At 40.5% G+C, this 19,732-nt stretch overlaps 1 protein-coding gene across 1 annotated transcript; it reads left to right on the forward strand.

The window, feature by feature from the left end:
* The first annotated feature begins 12,279 nt into the window (after positions 1-12,279).
* On the forward strand, positions 12,280-18,319 carry LOC115678101 (protein RETICULATA-RELATED 4, chloroplastic-like). Its single transcript, XM_030601408.2, has 8 exons — positions 12,280-12,849; positions 14,849-14,917; positions 15,621-15,752; positions 15,853-15,906; positions 15,990-16,034; positions 16,668-16,807; positions 17,594-17,719; positions 17,816-18,319. The coding sequence occupies exons 1-8, from the start codon at positions 12,313-12,315 to the stop codon at positions 17,850-17,852; spliced, it is 1,140 nt and encodes a 379-aa protein (XP_030457268.2). The 5' UTR covers positions 12,280-12,312; the 3' UTR covers positions 17,853-18,319.
* The last annotated feature ends 1,413 nt before the right edge of the window (positions 18,320-19,732 follow it).

Here is a 19,732-nt window from a genome sequence, read left to right on the forward strand (position 1 = left end):
TGATCGAAACAAAGAATGAAGTGGAAGGGCTTTTAACTCTTGAACATGTGAACACGACTGTGGGAAGATGGAAGATTTGTTGAAGATCATCATAGTCTTCGCCAATAGATTTTAACCTCGGATCTTTATCAAACTCGAGAGATCGCCGGTCATGTTAAATTGAGCACCACAACTTTTTGTAAACCCAACACTTTACATCCTGAAATTTCAAAAACCTAGACTTTGCATTGTTATATCTTTTTGATTTAAATTGGCACAATCGAAAAGTTTAAGACTAAATTGGTGAACCATTTAAATGTTTATGATTAAATTGGCACAATTGAAAGGTGCAAGGTTTTTCGGACAATTTTCCCTTACTTTGAAGGATGCAAAGCATCGATTTCGAAATTGAAGGGTGCATACTACAACTAAGAGAAACTTCGAGGACCATTTTTGTGATTTACCTATTCAAACTGGATTCAAAGTTTAAGTGCTACAAGCTAGAAACTAGTGCTGTTGATCAGTGTTCTTCTAGCTCATCATAGAGAGAGAGAGAGAGAGAGAGTCGTTTTTGCCATGTGGTTCCCGCCCTAGTTCTGATCACAACTTGTGATTACGGACCACCTTGTGTTTTCCCTCACGCTAGTCCAGAATTCACTTGTCCTTACAAAGACACGTCCCAATCCAAATCCATATCAGTTCGATTCATCCGCAAATCCTAAGATATCAAGAATATCACCTCGTACCGTTCCTCAAAATTTGCCTCTACCATCCGATCGGAAACGGGTATTCCCGTCGAGGTTATGGGATTCACGAAGGAAAAATATCACTTTCGCCAACTTTGTTAATCGCAATTTCAAGATAACGCAAAGGGAAACCTTCCGTTTTTCCTCCCGAAAGCTTGAAATTTTACGTCGGTCTACGAACTCAGGCGGATCCCTCGAGATTTACTTTCTTTGATGGTTTAATTTTCTTGTAATTGAAATCGATTGTCTTCCTTTGTATTTGCTAAACAGATTGGCATCATTATTTGAATTTTTTGGGGTCAAAAAATTGCAAATAAAAAAGAAGTGTCACATACTGCTCAATCAATTGCTGGACGGTAACGTCTGTCTTGCTGCAACCAATTGTCATGTCAAAGGGAACTTCAATCCCTGTTTTGGTACTGCGAGGGGAACCCAAAATTCACTCCCTTGAAGCAGCTTCCTCATTGATTGCATATGGGTGATCATATCACGACCTTACATTCCCTATCTCCCACAGGAAATCTCCAAAAAGGAAACTTTGAAAAGTCACGAAACTTATCCATGAAACGATATTTTTGTGATTCAATTATCTTTTCAGCACTTTAAAAAATCTATTTCGGCGAAACCTCGTAATAAAAAAATTTTGTTTTATAATATTGTACAGTCACCATCATATTGTAGGGAATCCCATATTAGAAAAGACCAAAGCAACAAAGGTCTAGGATTGCACGACCTAAACATAGTGTGTTGAACTCTAAGGCTAGTGTCGTGTTTTCCTCCAATCACTCTTTTGATCGGTGGGTCACGATTATGGATATCGTCCACCTTTATACTTTATTAATATTGTAGATACCTGATGTGATAACCATAACATGTAACCCATCAATTAAAAGGATGGTCGGAGAAAAATATAGCCGTTGAATAAACAATTCTGTATAAAGATAACCTTAAAAGATTAAAAAGCTTTTACCTATCTAATTATAGAGATTAGATGATCGATGGCGCTTTAATTTCTTCGATAATTTCTAGAGTTGGTTTTAAATGAACATTAGATGATCGATGGTGCTTTAATTTCTTTGGTAATTTCTAGAGTTGGTTTTAAATGAACATGTGACCATTGATTAACTCACAGATCCTTATATTAGATAGCTATTTGACAATGCCTCAAATTATTCAATCCTATACATTTCCCAGCTTTTATTTTGTCACGCACTATATTCGAGCCTTTTCACTCAATTAGTTCCTATAAAATCACGCATACCATCTTGCCCACATGCATCGAGTAAGGCTCTCCACATGGTGGCAGGCTTAGCCCCCGAAATTAATGAATAGGTGAAGCTCTAAATTGAACACATGATCTGCTAAATCCTGCATCTAGTAAGGCTCTCCAAGTGTCTATTATCATATATAGATGTAATGTTAGTTTTACTATATGGCATAGGGATATAACAGTCACAATTCATCACTAAACTCGACCTTGATTCATGCCTAGCTATCTTGCGTCATTTCATACCCAGTATCTAAAACTGTGTATTAATTAATTGAATAGCAGAAGGTATACTCTATTAATTTATAAAATTATAAAATGTGATTAGATAGAGTAAGTGGACATTTATATAAGGAGGTCGTATTAATGGCCAATATGCTTACTCAATTTCGAGATTAGTATCAGTATGTATATCCAATATCACCCTTTTGGTTGGTTCGTAGGGATAACCATTTCATTCTCGACCTATTAAAGGTTATTCTACTTTGTTCGGTCAGATTTATATTTACCAATCGAATTATCATTTCCTCTCTCTTGTTGTTCTGTATTACTCAATTACTATACGTAACTTATAATTACAATTTTGCAATCCAAACGTACCTCAACTGACATGAGGTGAAAAAGTATGCTCCAAAATCGGCCAATTGGTAAAAAAAAAAACGGAGTAGTGTATCTTTTTCTTTCAGCTAATCACTTGATGTTTAATGTCATCGCTGAACTTATTAGTTTTAATTTGATTTTGAGCCAAATATTGGTTGAAACAAAGATTCGATAATGATTTATTAGCTTAATTTTTTAATTCAATTTGTACAATAACAAGAAGAATTCAGAACTTAATACACGGTTAGGGACGTGCCCCATCATATGATTATGAAAAAAATGTTAATAGACCAAAGATAGGAAGTGGACCACGAGAGAGTGAAAAGGAATGTTCAGTAATTGTGTAGAGCTACAATTCCTATCAACAATTTAGGCTGCTTCCCATTAATTTTGTTGATTGTGGCTATCTCAATCCTATCTCCACTGCATTCTCGTGCCCACCATCTATTCGATTGATTGATTACTATAAAAGGCGCATTACACACGTGCACAAATGGAATTACAAAAAACTTATGTGATTGATGATATAGCATAGTTGTGATAAGGACTGTTTAAATTACTATTTTTGTTATTGGTAGCTAATATAGTGTCGTTATTCATTTTACTAGGCATATGATTATTGTTGATTTTTTTTGTAATTTTTTTATATTGACCTCTTTATAATATAAAAAGAGATATATCACAAGCAAAGATGCAATAATGGTTCTTTTTTATGTCATCAATTTGAAGAAAGGACATGGCCCTCCTAAACTGTTCTAATTTCTAGAAAAGTGTCTTTTGGTTATTCGGTCCATGTAATTGGGCCATATTTTTCTTGGATTTCGGAGGAAACTTCCTCCAGCCAAACGTCAGATTGGCAAATTAGAGATATCTCTTTGAAGATCGTCGTAAAAGGAAAGAAGATATATATGCTTATAGTGCTAATACTAGACAAGAGTGGGGCAATGTTCCCACTACCCCCTTCTTGCTTTCCAGCTCCGGCGATAAAGGCCCTTTGCTCACTAGTTCCAGCGGATTTTCTTTCAAAGACTACATTTTATTTCCGATTAAATTTGCATGTGAAAAATGCTCATATTCCTAACCCAGCAGTTAGAAGTCGGGAAATTGCCTCCGATTAAGGATGGAGGCTGTGTTTTCCTCCATCCCGAGCCTTGATTGATGGTTACAAACGCGGACATCATCCATATTTAATTTTGGGATGTTTGCGTTCGTAACATATCAATCGGAAGCCTAGTTGGATCGTGCAGCCAACCGGGAATGAAAACAAATATATATGGTCCACATAAAACGTTTATATTAACACTTCCCTTTGCATACAAGTCGGGGCTATAGACATCAGATATGACAGAACGTGAGTGTAATCGCATCAAACAGATAAGTGGCTGCAGATTACGAGAACTCTTTGTGCTTGTGCAGGAGTCTGTAAATTTTGAAGGTGTTTTGGCCATGGTTAATCTTCAGAAATTGCAGGGGAGAGGGAAAGCATAACCAAGAAGAAAGTCAAAACCATGCTTGAGTTATTTCTAGGAACCACATAAGTGAACTTCATGTTTTCTCACACTTTTCATCAGCAATCCACACCTGATACAGAACTCAAATTAATGATGCATTTATTTCACTGAAAATTTCAACATAAAGGAAATTATCCTCCATGAAAATCATTTTCTAGAAAAATGGTGAATTTTCATTTGTTAAGTGATTTAGGAAAAGTGATATCTTACATGCTAGAAGGAGAAGTTATTTTCTACCAATCTAAACTTATTGTTTTCAATCCATGAAAAACGAATAGTTTCCTATCATCAAAACAACGCAAAGTCGGAAAACAATTTTCCGGAAACAGTTTTCCTTCAAACAATTTTCCACTTCATCAATCAACTTCGAGTATACCTTGAATTCTTGTCGATTAAGTAGATGAATGAAATCTTGAAACGAACTCGTGCATCACACTCGCCCATCTCCAGCTAGTTCCGTGTTCAGTCAGAGTCTGTTGGGTTTGTCTTTTGCTCTCTGCAGCCATGAGGACAGATGCCTAGGACCAAAGATCACATGTCCCATGTCCTCACTCGAACAAGGACCTCTTTTCCTGCATAAGAAGAAAGCAACTGTAAGAAAGGCAAATCAGCATCATCGACTCACCAACAAAACCAGTGATGCACTTGATGATCTATGCATACTTTACTAGAACAGCCACAGAAAAAGAGCTGTGTCGTCTTCGACTCCACGTGAGTCTTTGACTTATTCGAAATCTTGTTGTGCAACCCCAGTGAGATTGTGGTGTCTTGGGTGGTGTTATGTCCCATCCCTTGTACTGCCATTGTCGTGCAGTTTCCTGATGCCACTACAACCCACACCCCCCCATCAATAATGCAAGTAAGAAGGCCATTCAGAAGATATCTAAGATGCCATCTTGCCCTGAATACATATGGAGCTCATCGTGTTGTAGCTATATGCTTTGATGTGCTGTAACTTCGATTTTAGTCGTATGTGTTTTGAAGCTGCAACATGAGATAGCTTCCTACAACCTGCTTAAGCTATCGCATCAAACATATCGTAAAAGTTAGGGATAATGATACAAATAGTCCCTGAACTTTGGCCTAGCATATTGAACATTTCATATAGTTCAGGGACTAAATTGAACATGTACCAAAAGTTCAGGGATGACATTGAACAAATAAAAGTTCAAGTACCACATTGCACATTGGGCTAAAGTTCATGGATTATTTGTATAATTTTCCCTAAAAGTTACGATACCCATTTTTACAAGGCTGAAATTGCTGCACCGAAACTGCGCCGAACAGTCTCATAACGTGGGATAATGTCGCCAATAGTCCCTCTCGTGATAATTGGTATCATTGACAACTCGATACGCGACCTCTTCTGAGCTTAATTAGTTCTGTAATCAGTACAACATACACATACAGGCTAGCACTTTGTTCATAAAATAGTTATTTGAGCTTTAACAACGAATCAAACCATCTTTAGTGGGAAGTTTCAAATTATTGGATTTCTTTGGATTCTATGTTTGTTTCATTAGGGATTCGGAATATTCCATACAATCTCGTCACAATTCCTTTCAGATGTATATACATGCCGGAACATTTTGAGGTGAAAAGGACTGGTGGACCTTCGTGACGACTTTTCTTCTTTGAACACTAATAGCAAGATTGTCTCTGTCATTTCTACTAATAAGTGAGTCGTCTTGGCCACAAAATCCAATCAGTAATCTATTGGCAATTCAAGATAAGAATTTTAGTTCTTAATTGATAAAACTGCCCCTTTTTCTTTATCTTTCTCGTGGTTAAACCTAGAGATTTTTCTTCTTTTTAATCGAGTTGCACAGATGTGAGGACCCGACTACTTGAAGGCCTACTAATTAAACACTTCACAAATTTCATGAACCGGTTAAACTCAGATCATACCTGTGCAGGTGACTCTGATCAGGAGGAGTTCGCAATTTGCACTCAGTTGGTGGGATTCGAACGGGCCTCGAGTTCCTGAATTGGAACCTCTTTACGTCCAAACCAACTGCCCAACCCTGGGGATTAGAATTAGAGGTTTCTCTTGACCTAATTCACTTTTTTTCGGAAAAATTATTTTTACCGTTAGACAAATTAATTTATCAGTACAAAAAGATTAATTCATAATCGGTACAACATCGGTGAAATATGACTTGTTGGATGCAATTTACAGCGCAACAAAAACGCCCGCAGTACTATCATAAACATGGTTTGTGAGTTTTTTCCTTGCAATTTTTTTTAAAGAGCGATTCCGCATGATGTAAATACCCATAATTACTACATATTTGATAGATAAAACCAACTCAAAAGTAATTTTTTTTGGTTGAAAAGAAGGTATTTGTGTTATTACCACCATGTGTTGGCTTAGAGTGAACCTATATGTATTGACTACATTAGACACTCGGACTGCGTCCTATCACTTGTTAAACGAATTTAAACGAACCGCGCATTCAAGCATTAATAAAACGAGCTAAATTTTGACCTATTCACACCCTTCTCTACAAGAAATGAACTCGGCCGAAGAATTGATGTGAGTACGCAGCGTCTTTCAATTCATCGAGGGTCGATTTAGAGTGATTTTTACCTTTTTAAAATTTTATTACTTCCACAAGTAGACTTCTGCTTTGCCAAAAACATGCCGAACTTTTCAAACTATAAAAACATAGACATGTAGAATCATAGATATGTTTATTGAGCTCGATTTTTGTTTCCTTCGACCGAAAATATGGTTCTAGACCGGCACATTTACCCACATCGAACGCGGGGAAAGAATGAAAACACTTTCCCGAAATTCATCTAATTTCACGAAATCAACGGAGCCTCATGCTCCCACGTCATTACCACACTAGGAAAAGAGACCAATGCGAAGGATTCACGATGATGCATGCAAAGTCTCCCAGCGGAAAAGGGCGACAAAGACGCCCACAAAAAGCAATTGATGATTGACGTTCACAAAGTGATTCCATCTCACTAACGGTTTGGCCATTATTAGTATTCTCTAAAGTCACCTTAAAAACTAAAAAGCACTTCTATTTATAGTGCTCCTCATGATTGCTTTGTCACAAGCATTCCCCAAACGCATGATGGTTTTCTACGACCTTGGAATTTACTTTTTAATCTCATATTATCCTCTAACCAAAAAAAGAAAAAATCTCATATTATCCGATCTATTCCTAATTTGTGTCCGGATGACCGCACGTGGCCCGATTGATTTTCAAGTTTTTAGGTGGGATTGAAGACTTTTGCGAGACCTTTACGGTGCTTAGGACGAGACAGACTCGCCCCTATGAATATCCAAATTTGTCTCGAATATAGTTGCATATATAGCGAAAATTACCAAAAAAGTCCTAAACCTTTTGCAGCTGTGCCAATTCAGTCCTAAACTTTTTTTTTTGTCAATTCAGTCATAAACCTTTTGCAATTCGGCCAATTCAGTCCTTTTGGCCGGCCAGAGCTGACATGGACGCCGGCCGGCGCTGACGTGGACGCCGGCCGGTGACGTGGCAATATTTTAATATTATTTTCGAATTATTTTTTTCCTTTCTCTTTTTTTTTCTTTTCCTTCTTCCCCCTGGCCAGTTCGGCCAGGGAGAAGCTCGCCGGCGAGGTCCACTGGGGAGGCTCGCCGTCGCCGGGCAAGGCGAGGCGACCTCGCCCAGCCTCGCCACGGCTGTGCGACGGCGAGGGCGGAGCTCGCCATGGCTGGGCGAGCTCTGCCCTCACCGCCGCTGGGAAAGCTCGGCGTCACCCAGCGGCGGCGAGGTCAAAGCTCGCCCAGCCATGGCGAGCTCCGCCCTCGCCGGTCCTCGCCAGTGCCGACGAGGGCGAGCCTCGCCGTCGCACAGCCACGGCGAGGCTTGACCTCGCCGAGATCTGGGCAAGGTCGCCCTCGCCGGCCGCTTGCCATGGCCGGCGAGCTCAACCTTGCCCGGATGCGGCGAGGTCGAGCCTCGCCGTCGCACGGCTCACGGTGAGGCTCGACCTCGCCGGATCCGGGCGAGGTCGAGCTCGCCCGGCCATGGCGAGCGGCCGCGAAGCGACCTCGCCCAGATCTGGCGAGGTCGAGCCTCGCCGTGGGCGTGTGACGGCGAGGCTCGACCTCGCCATGGCCGAGCGAGCTCGACCTCGCCCAGATCTGGTGAGGTCGAGCCTCGCCGTGGTTGTGCGACGGCGAGGCTCGCCCTCGTCTCGGCACCAGCGAGACCGGCGAGGGGCGAGCTCGCCCGGCCCATGGCGAGCTCCGCCTCGCTCGTTCCACGCCCATGGCGAGGTCGGGCGAGGTCGCCTCGCCTTGCCGGCTGACGGCGAGCCTCCCCAGCGGACCTCGCCGGCGAGCTTCCCCCTGGCCAGGGGGAAGAAGAAAAAGAAAAAAAAAAAAGAAAAAGGAAAAAAAATTCGAAAAAAAATATTAAAATATTGCCACGTCACCGGCCGGCGTCCACGTCAGCTCCAGCCGACCAAAGGACTGAATTGGCCGAATTGCAAAAGGTTTAGGACTGAATTGACAAAAAAAAAAGGTTTAGGACTAAATTGGCATAACTGCAAAAGGTTCAGGACTTTTTTGGTAATTTTCCCTGCATATATACCAGAGTAATCTTTAGACACTTGAGTTGATAAATCTCTAGGACCTTCGGGTAATCGATGAAATTGAAGAATTAAGCACTGACTATCGAAATACCGAAATTTCGATCTGTGACAACCTTAAGTGTTGGAAGTAGGGGAAAAAACTCAATTGATGATAGAATAGCATTAGTTTCTTACCAAAAAAGAGATGTGATCAGCACAAGAATTATTTTGTTTTTCTAGAAACATGAAATTCGTTGACCCTAATTGAATTTTTCTTTTTTTTGGTCAGAAGCTTGGAGGCCCAACCCATGAGTTATGGAGGTGAATGCTGAGGTCCATCCTCGTGCAAAACTGAGGATTTTGATGGGCCGTCCACGACCATCTGCTCTTCTTCCTATTCCATGAAGTTTACACTCTTTCTGACCATGTGTTTGTAGCAAATAGCATTGTTCTTATTTGCTCCAAATCCATCGACAATTCCTCCGTGACATGTAGGCCGGTCGGAATTAAACGGTGTTCCAGATCGGAATGGGTTAATAGTTTGACGGTGCGACTGGCCGGTAGGCATTTGCTCCTCGTATGGATAAGTCTAGACAATAGTTTGAAGTCGTTAGTCCTAAATGCGCTTGGTCCTAGATGAGCGGTTTGTTTTTCGAGCTCCAGAGCGCTCGATTGATTCTCTCAAAAATAGTTCATCGGAGTTGCATAATCACGCGAGGGTCAATGCGGATCTCATTGCTCATTTAGTTAGTTTGATCTACTAGAACAAGCTTAGACGGTATTTGTCACAACAAGCCTTCGGTATGTTTGAGGTATTATGATACCTGCTCAATGATTTTCACAGGAAATCTTCCCTCCAACCCCTCTTGCACGTAATCTCGAGATCTCGACATGGCAGAAAACAGGTGATGGCGTGAATCCAGGAAAACACTAAACACGCCAAACGCGAGTCGAAACTTGCAGACGCACAAACCTGTCCACTCGCTAGAAATTCTTTCAGTTCCTTCATTCGTCAAAAGAAGTAAGCTTTTTACCAAAGATAATAAGACGATTTTATATAGTCTATAATAAAGTTAATAAAATCCCTATCTATTCTACGTAGTTTAAAGCGGACCTGAGAGAATGTCCGCTCCTGTGTTCGCCAAGCGGCACTTCTCTATAACTATGTATTTGACATGCGGTACGGCACTTGGCATTGTTTTGCCATGCGTCCTGATAATCTTACCAAAAATTGATCAGTCGTTCCACATTCCCATGTGTTATTTTTTCGATAGCGGGTCAAGTTAAGGTCCAAACATTTATCAAATGTCGGCATTTACCGTTTAAAACTTGCATAAAATTATTGATTTTATCTAGAATTAAACTTGCACAATATAATTGAAAATAACCAAAAGTACGACAAATCAAAGTGAAAATCTTGAGTTTCGAAATTACTTTTTTTTTTTTTGCGGTCGAATTTTTCGAAATTACTTGGCCCCGCATCATACAGAGCTTCCAATTCCTAACCTTCATTTTCCGAACCGACTGTTCAACCAACCACTTGGCGCGACAGCGACACGAAGACCGAACCTGGGGGCCCCACAGCCCACCTGCTGTCGGGTTTGACTTTTTGACTTCCCAGCTGTTCGGGAGTAGAAAGCGAAGTCAAACAAGATCCCAACGTGAGTCTCACCCGAATCAGCTCCACTGGCCTTTTTGCTCATCGGTCCTCCGCCCATCGCGAAACTTGACAATCGATGCCATTTCCATTTTGCAACTTCGCCCCACCCCCAAAAAAAAAAAAGGCAAAAAGGCAAAGCATAACATTGCGTGCATATTCCATATATCGTTTACTTTTAAATCAGGGCAAAAGTCACCAAAAACCCTAAATTATTGTCACCGTGACACATTTAATTTAAAATTTGTATCTGCGTGACAAGTTTACCCTCCATTAAAGTTTTGTCAATGAAAACGGCTAAAAATCTGCTTACATGGACTCCAGAAATGAAACAGTGCCGATATGGAGCTCATGTGGTTTAAATGAAAAAAAAAAGGACGCTATTTTGATCGAAAGATTATCTAACGGGATCTTAACGATAGGGTAAATGTGTCGCATTAGGTATAAGTTTTGATTTTTTATGTCACGATAAAAAGTTTATGATAAAAATGTGTCACAGTGGGTATGATTTATGATTTTTGACATCACAAGAAAAAAATTCAAGGTAAATACATTACAATGGGCATATTTTCGGATTTTTTGCTACTTTTTCCCCTTTATATTATACCTTCCTCATCCTACGATAAGTAATTTATTCCTAAAATGAGTTAAATTAGCCATTCTTTCCATAAGATTAATTTAATCTACCCTAATCTGAACCTGATGCTAGAAATCATGATGAGCGTCGTGTAGGTCACGATCAAAAGGTTCCAAATCAAGGTCACGTGCTGTAGATTAGCCAAACCAAATGCAGTTTTCCCGTTCTTGCAATAGCAAAAGAGACAAGTGAGCCACACCTCAAAGGAATCAATAGCCTAGCTACTTGATTCACGACGAAAAAAAAAGAAAAACGAATCACTTCATCGAAATAAGCTCGTAGCTTGAACATGGGGGCGAACACCTCGGTGATAAGAAAAAAAGCTTAATTCCATAAAAAAAATGATCCTTAATTTTAGGTACGATCTCAATTTTGCCCGAACTTTTTTTATTTTCAAAAAAAGATACACCTCCAACTTTCGCTCTGATACCAAATTCTACCCACTCGTCAAAAGATCGCCACTAGTTTCCGTAAGATTATCAACATAAGATGTTATTGTTTTAAAGGTGGTGATGAAGATATGTGTTCCGATAATGAAGATCTAACTAGCCTTGACGTCGATAAGTTTGAAAAAATTCAACGGCAATTTTTGGACGCGTGGGCAGATTTAAGATAAGTGTGAAAGTTGGAGATTTTCTTTTCAGACCAAAAAAACATTCGGAGCAAAATTGAAATTGAACCTAAAGTTAGAATTCTTTTAAGGAATTAGGAAGTAGAAGATACAGTGTAAGCAAAGTCAAGGTACCTGTGACCTATTTGTACTTGACTAACAGTTATAAATATATAATACCCCATTTTTTTTTAACTTTATTTGTACTCTATTCGACATTTCTTGAGTTTGACTTGAGTGTGCAAGTACCCATATAAACATAGAACACGCCATTTTTTAACCTTTTAGCATATTTTCTGCCTTCGAATTCAGGCTCAATTCGAACAAACGATGTCACATACTTCAGTTGAAATGAATCTAATTCGATCGGTTTTACAGCCCTCTTTAAAGATTCGATCGAATGAAGTTCGAACTCGAGAATTCAGCACCGAGTTGAACATCGAGTCTCGTCATATCCCAAGTCGAGCTCGAGTTAGAAATATACCTCGATTTCGCCAATAGTAAATTTTTTTTTTTTTTTGGGAATGGTAACCACTCCGATGTACCACCCCCCAACGTGGGCGAACCTCTTCTCCTCCACCAACCCCCCACGCCGGCCTTCGTTGAAGAGTTAGGTTGACCACACAAATCGACGTCACCAAACACGCGAGAGAGACTGAAGAGAGAAAGAGAGAGAGAAAGAGAAAAGAGTCTGTCGACGCGATCGGTGCAAACCCGAAAGGAGGAGAGAAAGATGGCGATCGCCGCCTGCTTCAACCCCTACCCCTCCCCCCGCCTCCCCCGCCTCCGCTCCTCCCCCCCGCCGCCGCCCCTCCTCCGCCTCCCCGCCGCCAAGGCCGCTCCCGTCCTCTCCTCCTCTCGCGCCCTCCACGGCGGCCGCCGCCGCCGCCGCCACCTCCTCCTCTCCTCGATCGCCTTCTCCCTCCCCGGCGGCGGCGACTCCATCAATGGCGGCGGGAGCTCCGGCGGAGGCGGCGACGGCGGCGGGGGCGACGGCGGCGGCGGCAGCGCCGGGGACAGGAACAGGAAGGAGGCGCTCATGGTCCTGGCGGAGGCCGGGCGGCAGCTGGAGAGCTTGCCGAAGGACCTGGCGGCTGCGGTCGAGGCCGGGAGGATCCCGGGTTCGGTCGTGTCGAGGTTCTTCGAGCTCGAGAGGTCGCCGTTCTTCCGTTGGTTGATGCAGTTTGGAGGTTTCAAGGAGAGGCTTCTCGCCGACGATCTCTTCCTCGCGAAGGTCGCCATGGAGTGCGGAGTGGGGATCTTCACCAAGGTATGTCTTTGATCTCTCGGTTCCTCCTTTGAATGATTGCTGCATTTTGTTTTGATCGTGGCTCCTTTCTGCTGATCTGGTAGCTTTATGCAAAACTGATTGCGGTTAGTTTTTCTGCTGATTTGGTTGTTGCCGGCGATTATTTTGTATTGTTGACGTTTCATTCGTGGATCTGCATTATGTTACTGCCTTTTCTGTCAAATGTATGCCAAGAAATGTTCAGGGCAGTCCTGCTGAGAGCTGGATAATGCGTGTAGAAGAGAATTGTTGATTTTGAAGTCAACATGTGGTCTAAAATTAGGTATACGGAAACTTAGAGCGATTTGGGGAAGTTTGGGTACAGATTTCGCTGTGATTATCAGTGGGAGAAGTGAATTGTTCTAAATTACTCAGGTGGCATGACATTTCCATCACAGAGCTCTGCTAAGCAGTAATATTTGGTTCTCCCTAGGATATTTTGCTCGTGATGATGGCGATATATTGTGACCACAACTTTGGGAGGTTAGACTCTAGAGATATGAACTTTAGTTGTAACTATGATACTTTGCGTTATCAACAGGCATGGAGTGAACAATCAGGACTCCAACTTGGATCAAATTGATCTTTGCTGTTATGATCTTCATGTCGGGTAAGGTATTTGACAAAAATTGTTGTCTGATATGTTGGATAATATTCCATCGCAGATGTTATCTTATTTTTGGAAGGGCCTAGCCTTACCAGTTACTAGTGGATTAATCGTGACAATGTTACAGTGGAATTGGATCGATAGTGGGTAGGAGAAACGTTACTCATATGTAAATTTAAGGTGGTCGATATGGAGGATAATGTGTGATAAAGGAAAGACATAGTGGTCTTTCAATTGATGCTGCCTCATGGACCGGTCACAAGAAATGGAACAATTGGCTTGGCCTAGCAAGAGCTACAAGCTAATGAGTTTGTTGTGGGTGACATCAGAATAAATATGCTAAGAATGCTAAATAACTTGAAGAAGGAGAAACGAATGCATTCTAGATTCTGGTTGGCTATTGCGTTCTTGGTCGTGAAAAGTGTCTTCAGTCCACAGTGGTTGATTTTCTCTATATGGCTACCAATGGGAAAACTGAGAAAGTGTATGGGAAGACTTTAGACACACTTAAGATTCCCATCGTAAGAATGACATTCTAATCAACATTGAAATAGTGAATTGGTTTGAGTCTTTAAAAAATCCTCCATTATCATTTCTTGTGTGACTCGCGTGATTTTGAGGTTATTCCCAAATACTTTCATTTTCTTTCTTGCTATTTATTGGGATTAGTAAACTTGGAAACTCTTATAGCCCAACGCAGTGCCAAAATTCAACACCCACTTTAGGTGTTTTGACCCCAAGTGTCTGGCAGTAGGTTATGTGGTAAAAAAAACTTGGAAACTAAGTTAGTCTTTTTCAAGCTGTATTAGTTAGCACATTACGTTATTGGACTTGTTGAGTGGGATCTATGTATCTGGCCATGTTTCTTAGAACATGCCTGTGGTAGTGTAGTTCCCAATTATTTTTCTAGAACCAATTCGTCGAGATCATGAGAAGGTACAGAATGTTAGTATTGTAAGTTTCATTTGTTGAAATTCAGAAGTTTTGCTAGCCTTAATGTGTTCGCTCTTGTATTGTGTTTTAGTTTGTTACCTCATGAGGTAATACTGTACAGTCTAATCACAGTCCTCACAATGCTGGATCAGCATCACAGCTGACTGATGACTCAGATCCTGCAGAAACTGTGACGTGTAAATGTCAATCAGTAGTTCTCATCATGTCTGCAAGCAAATTGTTTTGCATTCCTTAATAATAGTTGGTTTTAGTGTGTCGACATATTCCTATCGATTTTCGTGGCTTCTCTTTTGCTTGACTTTCTATAGTTTTTTATTTGTTGTGCTATATCCTCTTCATTATGTTTTTCAAATCTGATGTTCCATAAATTTAGTCACTTACTGGATCAAACAATGACTTTTTAAATTGTTTATTTTGTAGACTGCTGCTGAGTATGAACGACGCAGAGAGAACTTTTTCAACGAGCTGGAAATTGTTTTTGCAGATGTGGTATTTGTGGCTTTCTTCTTTGAAATTAAGGACTATCACCTGAATAATAGATTACTTTTGCGGTCTCTGCAATCTGATATTCTGTTCGCAAGAATGATCTAGTCTGGTCAAGACGATATTGTAGCATTCAGCATTTTTTGGTACTCGTTATCTGCTGACATCTTGCTGAAAATACGCAATCAGGTTTAACTAACATGGAGGTAATTAGAATCCAGCTTTGCAGATTAACAAAGGAGTATACAAAAATTCTTCACAAAAGGTTGCTTGCATAAGTAGTTGGATCATGGTTGGCATTTCTGTTGAATTAACAGATTCATCTGCATGGTATCAGTTGCTTATGAAGTTTTGATCAAGTGAATCAGATGCTGTATATCTATATCACAATAATTGGAGAGCCTTTGGCCAACATCGAAGCTGGTATTTTATGGACCTCCTGGCAGATCCTTTTTTTTTCCAAGCTTATTAACGGGGTATCTCCAAATAAGTGGCAGGCACCACCAGAGTTTGTCTAGACTCTAGAAGTAATATCTATGGTTTCGGATTTACATTAAGTACACGTGAAAAGGGTGGTGTAATACCTCTTGATGGTCAGACAAGCTGAGTAATTAGATTGGCATTTAGGTGCTAAGCTCACAAGCAGTTATTGTATCAACTATTTTAAGGAAGGTTTTGTGTTCATCTGTTTGTTTTGTTTTCCTCTTAGGTGATGGCTATTATTGCAGACTTCATGCTTGTTTATCTCCCAGCTCCAACTGTGTCTCTGAGACCGGCACTTGCAATCGGTGCGGGGCCCATTACTAAATTCTTCCATAATTGCCCTGACAACGCGTTTCAGGTTTCTTTTCAGCCTCAGGCATTCTGTTTTTAGTATATTCTCAAAGCATTTTTAACAGCATGATTGTCATACTGGTACTTAATTTTCCATCTGTGTGCAGGTTGCTCTCTCTGGAACATCATATTCAATGCTGCAGAGATTAGGTGCTATAGTGGTGAGTTATCAGTTATCATTGGTTTTATGATATTTGAGCAATCAAAGAAGTATAGCTTTATACTATCTGGTTGTGTCTTGTAGCGTAATGGCGCAAAGCTTTTTGCTGTTGGCACTGCTTCTTCGCTGGTGAGTTTTCTTTTTCTTTTTTATTGTCATTTTTACCACATATATTTGTGGAGCCCTAGTTGCATATAGCTAGCTATATGTAATCTTCATTGTATAGTACTCTTTCAAAAAGTCCCTATATGCACGAGGAGATTTAGGTTGTATGAATTGCTAATCTTATGTGCAAGGTTATTTTATCCATTGATTGTTAATTCTTCTTTGTCAATACACAAACCCCCTCCTGAAGTCCTTCATTTGTTCCTAGCAGAATACAAATGATGCATTTGATTCTGAGAGAGCGAGGAGTTTTCTGTGACAGTTACAGATAAATTATACGCAGACATGAGTGGGATTGTGAGTTTAGCATGATCAACTGATGTCTCACTGACTCTTTTCTAAGACCATCCCAATTTTTTGATTCTGCTTAAATCAAATTGTCAATGTCAAGGAATTTCTGCGTCTTTTCCCTAGTTGAAAGGACCAATACGTACTGCCTGTGTTATATCCTGATATTGATCTATGTTGCTGAATATTTTGTCATGTCTCTAATGGGCAATTCTGTAGTCACTGTCTTACTTGAAGGGCTTGATCACTTGATTATTGATTTAAAAATAGGGCATACCTAAAATGTCTGGTATCAATTTTTCTCTCTAGGTTGGCACAGCGGTGACAAATGCGCTAATTAACGCCAGGAAGGCTGTTGATAAGTCTGCAGCAGATGAAATAGAAAATGTGCCTATACTGTCGACGAGTGCTGCGTATGGTGTATACATGGCTGTTTCTAGTAACCTCAGGTATGGTCCTGCATTTAGTATAAAATGCATTGGCAAGTGTGGCTCTCTGTCGTGTTCTTGGTTCTTAGATGAAGAAATGTAGCCATAGGTTATTTGAGGTTGAGTTATCCTTCCTGTATTTGAGGTTGAGTTATCCTTCCTGCAATATGGCTGTAAATGCTTTTCATAGTTCGACTGCACCTTGTCTTTGAATAGTAGCTGGATGCTGTCAATAAGTTGTGCTTGCACAGTTTTGTTCTTGGACAAGAATGACTAGTTCTCGCTGACTCTTTTATTCTCAGTGCATTGCAACTGACACAAGTCGGGCCTCAGTAGCGTGACTTCAACCCACTTTAAAAATGCTATTTTGCATGATATTCGCGGTTCATAGTATGCATACACGAATAAAATGCAGAAATTTCTAACAGTGTGTGCGCAGTGCTTGCACTTTTGACAAATAGTGAGAGGTCCATTATTAATGATAGTGCTTTTTATCTTTAATGTCTTGAAGAATGAATCTCAGATTTTTTGCATTTAATTTTCCTGAGGGCCAAAAGCACCTTTCTCTGGACTTTCTTGTGATTTGTATCTTTTGGGGAGCGTATGGTGGCTCTCAGTCATAGAGTTTGTGCATTTCGGGTGTATTTTGTTGATTTACCCTCGATTCGAATAATTAATTAAAAAAAACATGAGCTTTTAGGTACTCATTCTTCCTTCCATGAACTGTAAAACGAAATATCAGCCCATCCTTTCTTGAGTAAATTGAGATAGTTATTTGTTTGTTCACCATGTATTGTCAACCTGCAGGTACCAAGTGCTGGCTGGTGTTATTGAACAGCGGCTTTTGGAGCCCATGTTGCACCAGCACAAGGTTATGTTGAGTGCACTCTGCTTTGCAGTCCGGACTGGCAACACATTCTTGGGATCATTATTGTGAGAATTTAATGCTGCCATAACTCTTAACTGACTCTACTTTACATGCTCGTCTCTATCGTCCGGTCTAACAATAACATCGTTATGTTTTGACAGGTGGGTAGATTATGCTAGATTTATTGGCATCCAGTAGCCACAAAGTCAAGAAAACGGACAGGATTTCTTTGATTATGTTGTTCCATTGGTCAGAATAGCCGTTTGCCTCTTTGATTGGCACCCGTTTTGATTGTTTCCTCTGAAGCTGGAGGTTGTCGGTTCCTGAGATTCTGGTTTTTCCGGTATATATATGAACTGATTTTTTGGAATCGCAGATTTCCAATCCTGAATTGAACAGAATCCCCTTGAGCACAAAAGGTTGCTGCTCCCTGTCGCTCTGGTTATTTAGCTGTGGCCGGTTGACAATAGACTCACAAGGTACTAAAATTTATGATTTCAGCGTTACTGAAGTTGTAAGTTGTAGTTTACTGAATTGATCCAGAGGAGGGAGTTTTACTTGATACTGATGATTGTACGCGCTCAGTCTATTATGAGCAATGGTCAGTCTCGTCTCGTCGGATTCCTGTTAATCATCAAGTTCATGGTGGTTCGATTCTTCCTTTAGATTCTTTTTAGCTGCCACAATTCCTAGAAGAATTTCCAGGTTGCAATTGCATTATTTCTTCAGGTAAATCTTGGCCATGGATGTACAAGAAACAATTAAAATGGGCGACTATGAATTTCTAGATTGCGATTTTATAGGTTTACTGGGGTGGTCCTGGTTGGACAATTTCCCTGAGTGATTAGATTTCTAGCGTTCCATCGGGTGAACGAATCATTAAGCAGACAGAACTCAATCGAACTCTTTTCGATTTCTTGATTTAATGGGGTGGTCTTGGTTTGTCAAATTTCCCTGAGTCTGGGTGAGGAGATGCAGGCCCTCGCCTGCTGTACCCCCGCCCTTGCCGGCCCCTCCCGGCAATGGTGGGGCGGCGGCGCCGGGGAGGGCAAGCCCTCCCTCCCCACCTGTCCTCCTCCATTTTTTTTCTAGCTTATTTTTTTAATTCAATTTAAGTAAAATTAATATTAAAATAATAATAATAAAAAAGTCACGTCATCGCTACATTGGATAGAAAAAACAATAAAAAAAAAAGTCATATCAGCATTTTTCCTTAGACAAATTGGACGGTGTTAATTTTAAGACTCGATTGAATCAATTTGACAAGTTTTAGGATTTGATTACATTTTTTTTCAAATTTTAGGATTTAATTGCATTTTTATGATAAGTTTTAATACTTCTTATGAACATATCTCTAACTTTTAACCCATCGGAAAAACTTCCCCTTCATTCAGCCTAGGAAAAAGAGAACACCAAAATAGAAAACTCAATATGATTGGGGCTTTCGATTTATCAAATCATTCTGGTGGTTCTCGAACACTTCATTCGCTAGAATTTGTTCGTCAGAACGTTGTACGCTATATCAGTAACTCGTAGCATGGTAAACATAATAATTTGTGGTCTCGAATTGTTTCGATCCTTCAAATCACGCATCTTTTTTTATCCGTGAAGTGTAAAACGGTGCAATTCCCTCGCTTCCATAACCTCCCAAAGAAGCATGTAATGAACTAGCAAGACAATTGGAAAAAGGGTGATTTAAGTCTTCGATTCTATCGAATCACGCGCGCTTAAATTCTCGAACTTTCTCTGATCCCAACAGCTCTCAAACGTTACGAAAGATATGCCACAGGCACGCTTACTACTTCACTATTTTAAACATCTTTGCCGCTGTGAAGGCGCTCCTCTTCACTTCAGGCGACAACTCCTGAGTTAAGAGTACTGTCACAACAGCTTTAGACAATCTATAAGTGCAAACCAGCAGATGTTTCCTTTCACAGGAATCACTTTGTTATTTAACTAACATAGCTGGATTTTGTTGGCATAAACACCTAAACATCATACAGTGGGGGGGGGGAAACAATGCTCCCGGTGGTGGCAGACCATCAGATGACTGAGTCTTTCTCTGATTCCAATTGAGA

Source organism: Syzygium oleosum, unplaced genomic scaffold (genome assembly GCF_021117445.2).
Source record: "Syzygium oleosum isolate NSW1041296 unplaced genomic scaffold, Sole_v2.1 Sole_v2.07, whole genome shotgun sequence".
Classification (NCBI taxonomy): Eukaryota; Viridiplantae; Streptophyta; class Magnoliopsida; order Myrtales; family Myrtaceae; genus Syzygium; species Syzygium oleosum.